The 10000-nt window shown below is 34.4% G+C and overlaps 1 protein-coding gene across 1 annotated transcript in view; it reads left to right on the top strand.

Moving 5' to 3' along the window:
• The window catches only part of LOC139392291 (acetylcholinesterase collagenic tail peptide-like), a 31282-nt gene that overhangs the window by 17343 nt on the left and 3939 nt on the right, over positions 1-10000 (top strand). The window contains exon 11 of the mRNA XM_071140174.1: positions 184-264. Within this exon, the coding sequence (XP_070996275.1) occupies positions 184-264 (81 nt within the window). The remainder of the gene's footprint in view (positions 1-183; positions 265-10000) is intronic.

Here is a 10000-nt window from a genome sequence, read left to right as displayed (position 1 = left end):
TTGATTTAATTTATGTGGTGAGAAATAATATATATTATATAAACAATTTATTATATAAACCCATATAATCTATATTTGACTACTTTTTACCTCTCTCTCTCTCTCTCTGTCTGTCTGTCTCTCTCTCTCTCTCTCTCTCTCCCCCTCTCTCTCTCTCTCTCTCTCTCTCTCTCTCTCTCTCAGGGTGCGATGGGATCGAAGGGAGACCCAGGAATTTCAGGAAAGAGAGGACCAACTGGCCGACCTGGGAAGAGAGGACAACATGTAAGAGAGTCCTCAAAGAGGGTTTGGTGTGCATGTTGTTAGTGTGTATCTTCAGTGTCCAGGATGTAACTGGTGTACAGTCCCTTCGCAAAGTATTCACCTTTTCCACATTTTGTTACGTTACAGCCTTATTCTAAAATGGATTAAATTGTTAGTTTTTTTCTCATCAATCTACAAACAATACACCATAATGACATCACAATACACCATAATGACATCACAATACACCATAATGACAAAGCAGAAAAAAACTAACAGAAAAACAGAACGGTATTTCAGTTTAAAAGAAAATTAATTTGCTAAAATGTCATAAACATTTCTACAAACCTGGTCCAAGAACCCGATGGTCACTCTGATAGAGCTCCAGAGTTCCTCTGTGGAGACGGGAGAACCTTCCAGAAGGACAACCATCTCTGCAACACTCTACCAAACAGGCCTTTATGGTAGAGTGGCCAGACGGAAGCCACTCCTCAGTAAAAGGCACATAACAGCCCACTTGGAGTTTGCCAAAAGGCACCTAAAGGACTCTCAGACCAGGAGAAACAAGATTCTCTGGTCTGATGAAACCAAGATTGAACTATTTGGCCTGAATGCCAAGCGTCATGTCTGGAGGAAACCTGGCACCATCCCTATGGTGAAGCCTGGTGGTAGCAGCATCATGCTGTGGAGATGTTTTTCAGTGGCAGGGAGTAGCCAGGTTTCCTCCAGAAAGTCTGGGATGAAGGTTAACCTTCCAACAGAACAACGGCCCTAAGCACACAGCCAAGTCAACGCAGGAGTTAACCTTCCTAAGTCTGAGGGTGGTTTTAACCTTCCAAAGTCTGAGGGTTATTTTAACCTTCCTAAGTCTGAGGGTGGTTTTAACCTTCCTGAGTCTGAGGGTGGTTTTAACCTTCCTGAGTCTGAGGGTGGTTTTAACCTTCCTGAGGGTGATTTTAACCTTCCTAAGTCTGAGGGTGGTTTTAACCTTCCTGAGTCTGAGGGTGATTTTAACCTTCCTGAGTCTGAGGGTGGTTTTAACCTTCCTGAGTCTGAGGGTGGTTTTAACCTTCCTGAGTCTGAGGGTGATTTTAACCTTCCTAAGTCTGAGGGTGGTTTTAACCTTCCTGAGTCTGAGGGTGGTTTTAACCTTCTTAAGTCTGAGGGTGGTTTTAACATTCCTGAGTCTGAGGGTGGTTTTAACCTTCCTGAGTCTGAGGGTGGTTTTACCCTTCCTAAGTCTGAGGGTGGTTTTAACCTTCCTGAGTCTGAGGGTGGTTTTAACCTTCCTAAGTCTGAGGGTGGTTTTAACCTTCCTAAGTCTGAGGGTGGTTTTAACCTTCCTAAGTCTGAGGGTGATTTTAACCTTCCTAAGTCTGAGGGTGGTTTTAACCTTCCTGAGTCTGGGGGTGGTTTTAACCTTCCTAATCTTGAGGGTGGTTTTAACCTTCCTAAGTCTGAGGGTGGTTTTGATCTTCCAACTCGCCACCCAAGACTTTTACTTGGGACATATAGTCAAATTCACTAAAAAGGAACAATGGGGACATATTGAAGATGCTCATCCCCAGAATCTTTTTCCATGTTTATTTTATATTAAGCTAAGAATATTAACAAGTTCATAGTTAAGAACATTATAACAATATAGAACACTAGAATAATACAACAATATAGAACACTATAACAATACAACAATATAGAACACTATAACAGTATAGAACACTATAACAATATAGAACACTATAACAAAATAGAACACTATAACAATATAGAACACTACAACAATATAGAACACTATAACAATATAGAACACTATAACAATATAAAACAATACAACAATATAGAACACTATAACAATATAGAACACTATAACAATAAAGAACACTATAACAATATAGAACACTAGAACAATATAGAACACTAGAACAATATAGAAAACTATAACAATATAGAAAACTAGAACAATATAGAACACTATAACAATATAGAACAATACAACAATATAGAACACTAGAACAATATAGAACACTAGAACACTTTAACAATATAGAACACTATAACAATATAGAACACTAGAACACTATAACAATATAGAACACTAGAACACTATAACAATATAGAACACTATAACAATATAGAACACTATAACAATATAGAACAATACAACAATATAGAACAATACAACAATATAGAACACTATAACACTATAGAACAATACAACAATATAGAACAATACAACAATATAGAACACTATAACACTGTAGAACAATACAACAATATAGAACAATACAACAATATAGAACAATACAACAATATAGAACACTATAACACTGTAGAACAATAGAACAATATAGAACACCAAAACAATATAGAACAATACAACAATATACAACAATACAAATATAGAACACTATAACACTATAGAACAATACAACAATATAGAACACTACAACAATATAGAATAATACAACAATATACAACAATACAACAATATAGAACACTATAACAATATAGAACACTATAACACTATAGAACAATACAACAATATAGAACCCTATAACAATATAGAACAATACAACAATATAGAACACTATAACAATATAGAACACTATAACACTATAGAACAATACAACAATATAGAACCCTATAACAATATGGAACACTATAACAATATAGAACACTATAACAATATAGAACACTATAACAATATAGAACACTACAGCAATATAGAACACTATAACACTATAGAACACTATAACAATATAGAACACTATAACAATATAGAACAATACAACAATATAGAACACTATAACACTATAGAACAATACAACAATATAGAACAATACAACAATATAGAACAATACAACAATATAGAACACTATAACAATATAGAACACTAGAACAATATAGAACACTAGAACAATATAGAACACTAGAACACTATAACAATATAGAACACTATAACACTATAGAACAATACAACAATATAGAACACTATAACACTATAGAACAATACAACAATATAGAACACTATAACAATATAGAACACTATAACACTATAGAACACTATAACAATATAGAACACTATAACACTATAGAACAATACAACAATATAGAACACTATAACACTATAGAACACTACAACAATATAGAACACTATAACAATATAGAACAATAGAACAATATAGAACAATACAACAATATAGAACACTACAACAATATAGAACACTATAACACTATAGAACACTATAACAATATAGAACAATACAACAATATAGAACAATACAACAAAATAGAACACTATAACACTATAGAACACTATAACACTATAGAACAATACAACAATATAGAACACTATAACACTATAGAACACTACAACAATATAGAACACTACAACAATATAGAACAATACAACAATATAGAACACTACAACAATATAGAACAATACAACAATATAGAACACTATAACACTATAGAACACTACAACAATATAGAACACTACAACAATATAGAACACTATAACAATATAGAACACTATAACACTATAGAACACTATAACACTATAGAACACTACAACAATATAGAACACTATAACACTATAGAACACTATAACACTATAGAACACTACAACAATATAGAACAATACAACAATATAGAACACTATAACACTATAGAACACTATAACACTATAGAACACTACAACAATATAGAACACTACAACAATATAGAACAATACAACAATATAGAACACTATAACACTATAGAACAATAGAACAATATAGAACAATACAACAATATAGAACACTACAACAATATAGAACAATACAACAATATAGAACACTATAACAATATAGAACACTATAACACTATAGAACACTATAACAATATAGAACAATACAACAATATAGAACAATACAACAATATAGAACACTATAACAATATAGAACACTATAACACTATAGAACACTACAACAATATAGAACACTATAACAATATAGAACAATAGAACAATATAGAACAATACAACAATATAGAACACTATAACAATATAGAACAATACAACAATATAGAACAATACAACAATATAGAACACTATAACACTATAGAACACTATAACACTATAGAACAATACAACAATATAGAACACTATAACAATATAGAACACTACAACAATATAGAACAATACAACAATATAGAACAATACAACAATATAGAACACTATAACACTATAGAACACTATAACACTATAGAACACTACAACAATATAGAACACTATAACAATATAGAACAATACAACGATATAGAACACTATAACACTATAGAACACTATAACACTATAGAACAATACAACAATATAGAACACTATAACAATATAGAACACTAAAACAATTTAGAACACTATAACACTATAGAACACTACAACAATATAGAACAATACAACAATATAGAACACTATAACAATATAGAACACTACAACAATACAGAACAATACAACAATATAGAACACTATAACAATATAGAACACTATAACACTATAGAACACTATAACAATATAGAACAATACAACAATATAGAACACTATAACACTATAGAACAATACAACAGTATAGAACACTATAACACTATAGAACACTATAACACTATAGAACACTACAACAATATAGAACACTACAACAATATAGAACAATACAACAATATAGAACACTATAACACTATAGAACAATAGAACAATATAGAACAATACAACAATATAGAACAATACAACAATATAGAACACTATAACACTATAGAACAATACAACAATATAGAACACTACAACAATATAGAACAATACAACAATATAGAACACTACAACAATATAGAACAATACAACAATATATAACACTATAGAACACTACAACAATATAGAACACTACAACAATATAGAACAATACAACAATATAGAACACTACAACAATATAGAACAATACAACAATATAGAACACTATAACACTATAGAACACTACAACAATATAGAACACTACAACAATATAGAACAATACAACAATATAGAACACTATAACAATATAGAACACTATAACAGTATAGAACACTACAACAATATAGAACACTACAACAATATAGAACAATACAACAATATAGAACACTATAACACTATAGAACAATAGAACAATATAGAACAATACAACAATATAGAACAATACAACAATATAGAACACTATAACAATATAGAACACTATAACACTATAGAACACTATAACAATATAGAACAATACAACAATATAGAACAATACAACAATATAGAACACTAGAACACTATAACAATATAGAACACTATAACAATATAGAACACTATAACACTATAGAACAATACAACAATATAGAACAATACAACAATATAGAACACTATAACACTATAGAACAATACAACAATATAGAACCCTATAACAATATAGAACAATACAACAATATAGAACACTACAACAATATAGAACACTATAACACTATAGAACAATACAACAATATAGAACAATACAACAATATAGAACACTATAACACTATAGAACAATACAACATTATAGAACACTATAACAATATAGAACAATACAACAATATAGAACCCTATAACAATATAGAACACTATAACAATATAGAACAATACAACAATATAGAACACTACAACAATATAGAACACTACAACAATATAGAACAATACAACAATATAGAACACTATAACACTATAGAACAATACAACATTATAGAACACTATAACAATATAGAACACTATAACAATATAGAACAATACAACAATATAGAACACTACAACAATATAGAACAATACAACAATATAGAACACTATAACAATATAGAACAATACAACAATATAGAACCCTATAACAATATAGAACACTATAACAATATAGAACAATACAACAATATAGAACAATACAACAATATAGAACAATACAACAATATAGAACACTATAACACTATAGAACAATACAACAATATAGAACCCTATAACAATATAGAACACTATAACAATATAGAACCCTATAACAATATAGAACACTACAGCAATATAGAACACTAGAACAATATAGAACACTATAACACTATAGAACAATACAACAATATAGACCACTATATAGACCACTATAACACTATAGAACAATACAACAATATAGAACCCTATAACAATATAGAACACTATAACACTATAGAACAATACAACAATATAGAACACTATAACACTATAGAACAATACAACAATATAGAACACTATAACAATATAGAACACTATAACAATATAGAACACTACAGCAATATAGAACAATACAACAATATAGAACACTATAACAATATAGAACACTATAACAATATAGAACACTATAACAATATAGAACACTATAACACTATAGAACAATACAACAATATAGAACACTACAGCAATATAGAACAATACAACAATATAGAACACTATAACAATATAGAACACTATAACAATATAGAACACTATAACAATATAGAACACTATAACACTATAGAACAATACAACAATATAGAACACTATAACAATATAGAACAATACAACAATATAGAACACTATAACAATATAGAACACTATAACAATATAGAACCCTATAACAATATAGAACACTATAACACTATAGAACAATACAACAATATAGAACACTACAACAATATAGAACACTATAACAATATAGAACACTATAACAATATAGAACACTACAACAATGACTTGGTCACAGGAAATATATGTATTTCCTTGAAAGTTTAAAAAAGCAATTTTGGACTGACCAAAGTATATATTTGTAGATGTAGATATTTTCAGATAAATGCATCTAAAAGTTACATATCACGAAATGTATGTTTGAAATCTTTTGGACATTCGAGCAACCTTGAAGGAGTCTTATTTGAAAATAATGTTCATATGATAAGTAAGATATACAAAACTTGCAGAGAGCATTTCCCACTGGCTATCTCTTAGAAAATAATATAAACTATTGGAACCAAGACTTAAAAATAACTCATGTTGGCACAAGATGGAGGGAAAGTTAGAGCGTAAACTAACGAAATTACAGTTAACGAAAATGCACGATTAACCCAGTGTAAACTAATGTACAGAATGTATTATACAAGAGACAAAATTCACCAATTCTACAGCACAACGGAAGATGCATGTCTTGAGTGTAAAACTAACATTGACTCAATAATCCACGTCTTTTGGGAACGCTATGATGTCAGAAAGTTATGGGCGGAGCTAGGAAGCTGTCTGTCAGAAGTATTACAATGTAAACGTGCTTTTAATCTGTCTGTCTGGATATTTCAAGACATGAGTGTAGTGAGATACACAATGGGCTGGACGATTCTCTTCTCTCTTATCAATTCTATTCTCATCTTGAAATAACGTACACTTAAAAACATGGAAATCAATCAATACGCCATCATTGAAACAATGGAAAAATCTAACGATTTATTATTGAGATATTGAAATAGCATTGGAGACTGAGAGAAACAAATAGGTACAATTTAAGGCCATGTGGCAAACAATAATGCAGGCACTAGGGGGTGGAGGTCTGAGCAGATGAGATGTAGTCGTTGGGGCACTAGGGGGTGGAGGTCTGAGCCTACTGGTTGGGTAGATGAGATGTAGTCGTTGTTTAGGGTTAGGGCACTAGGGGGTGGAGGTCTGAGCAGATGAGATGTAGTCGTTGTTTAGGGTTAGGGCACTAGGGGGTGGAGGTGTGAGCCTACTGGTTGGGTAGATGAGATGTAGTCGTTGTTTAGGGTTAGGGCACTAGGGGGTGGAGGTGTGAGCCTACTGGTTGGGTAGATGAGATGTAGTCGTTGTTTAGCGTTAGGGCACTAAGGGGTGGAGGTCTGAGCAGATGAGATGTAGTCGTTGTTTAGGGTTAGGGCACTAGGGGGTGGAGGTGTGAGCCTACTGGTTGGGCAGATGAGATGTAGTCGTTGTTTAGGGTTAGGGCACTAGGGGGTGGAGGTCTGAGTAGATGAGATGTAGTCGTTGTTTAGGGTTAGGGCACTAGGGGGTGGAGGTGTGAGTAGATGAGATGTAGTCGTTGTTTAGGGTTAGGGCACTAGGGGGTGGAGGTCTGAGCAGATGAGATGTAGTCGTTGTTTAGCGTTAGGGCACTAGGGGTTGGAGGTGTGAGCCTACTGGTTGGGCAGATGAGATGTTGTCGTTGGGGCACTAGGGGATGGAGGTCTGAGCCTACTGGTTGGGTAGATGAGATGTAGTCGTTGTTTAGGGTTAGGGCACTAGGGGTTGGAGGTCTGAGCCTACTGGTTGGGCAGATGAGATGTAGTCGTTGTTTAGGGTTAGGGCACTAGGGGGTGGAGGTGTGAGCCTACTGGTTGGGTAGATGAGATGTAGTCGTTGTTTAGCGTTAGGGCACTAGGGGATGGAGGTGTGAGCCTACTGGTTGGGTAGATGAGATGTAGTCGTTGTTTAGCGTTAGGGCACTAGGGGATGGAGGTGTGAGCCTACTGGTTGGGTAGATGAGATGTAGTCGTTGTTTAGCGTTAGGGCACTAGGGGATGGAGGTGTGAGCCTACTGGTTGGGTAGATGAGATGTAGTCGTTGTTTAGCGTTAGGGCACTAGGGGATGGAGGTGTGAGCCTACTGGTTGGGTAGATGAGATGCAGTCGTTGTTTAGGGTTAGGGCACTAGGGGGTGGAGGTCTGAGCAGATGAGATGTAGTTGTTGTTTAGGGTTAGGGCACTAGGGGGTGGAGGTCTGAGCAGATGAGATGTAGTCGTTGTTTAGGGTTAGGGCACTAGGGGATGGAGGTGTGAGCCTACAGGTTGGGTAGATGAGATGTAGTGTTTGTTTAGGGTTAGGGCACTAGGGGGTGGAGGTCTGAGCAGATGAGATGTAGTCGTTGTTTAGGGTTAGGGCACTAGGGGATGGAGGTGTGAGCCTACTGGTTGGGCAGATGAGATGTTGTCGTTGTTTAGGGTTAGGGCACTAGGGGGTGGAGGTCTGAGCAGATGAGATGTAGTCGTTGTTTAGGGTTAGGGCACTAGGGGATGGAGGTGTGAGCAGATGAGATGTAGTCGTTGTTTAGGGTTAGGGCACTAGGGGATGGAGGTGTGAGCAGATGAGATGTAGTCGTTGTTTAGGGTTAGGGCACTAGGGGGTGGAGGTCTGAGCAGATGAGATGTAGTCGTTGTTTAGGGTTAGGGCACTAGGGGATGGAGGTGTGAGTAGATGAGATGTAGTCGTTGTTTAGGGTTAGGGCACTAGGGGATGGAGGTGTGAGTAGATGAGATGTAGTCGTTGTTTAGGGTTAGGGCACTAGGGGATGGAGGTGTGAGCAGATGAGATGTAGTCGTTGTTTAGGGTTAGGGCACTAGGGGGTGGAGGTCTGAGCAGATGAGATGTAGTCGTTGTTTAGGGTTAGGGCACTAGGGGATGGAGGTGTGAGTAGATGAGATGTAGTCGTTGTTTAGGGTTAGGGCACTAGGGGGTGGAGGTGTGAGCCTACTGGTTGGGTAGATGAGATAGTCGTTGATTTTGTGTGTGTCTGTAAGTTGTTTTTCGTATAAGTTTGTAACTGGTCTGTATTTTTTTATATTTTTTTATAAAAATATAATAAAAATAATAAATGAATAAAAATCAATATAAGGGTCGTTTTTGGGGGGGGGGGGGGGGGGTAATTTGTGCGTCTGATGGAAACTTTCCAAATATCTACAAAACAAAATCCTATAGACA

Source organism: Oncorhynchus clarkii, chromosome 32 (assembly GCF_045791955.1).
Source record: "Oncorhynchus clarkii lewisi isolate Uvic-CL-2024 chromosome 32, UVic_Ocla_1.0, whole genome shotgun sequence".
NCBI classification, from domain to species: domain Eukaryota; kingdom Metazoa; phylum Chordata; class Actinopteri; order Salmoniformes; family Salmonidae; genus Oncorhynchus; species Oncorhynchus clarkii.
Note: the sequence above shows the minus strand (reverse complement) of the source record. Positions and strands in the feature narration are given on the sequence as shown.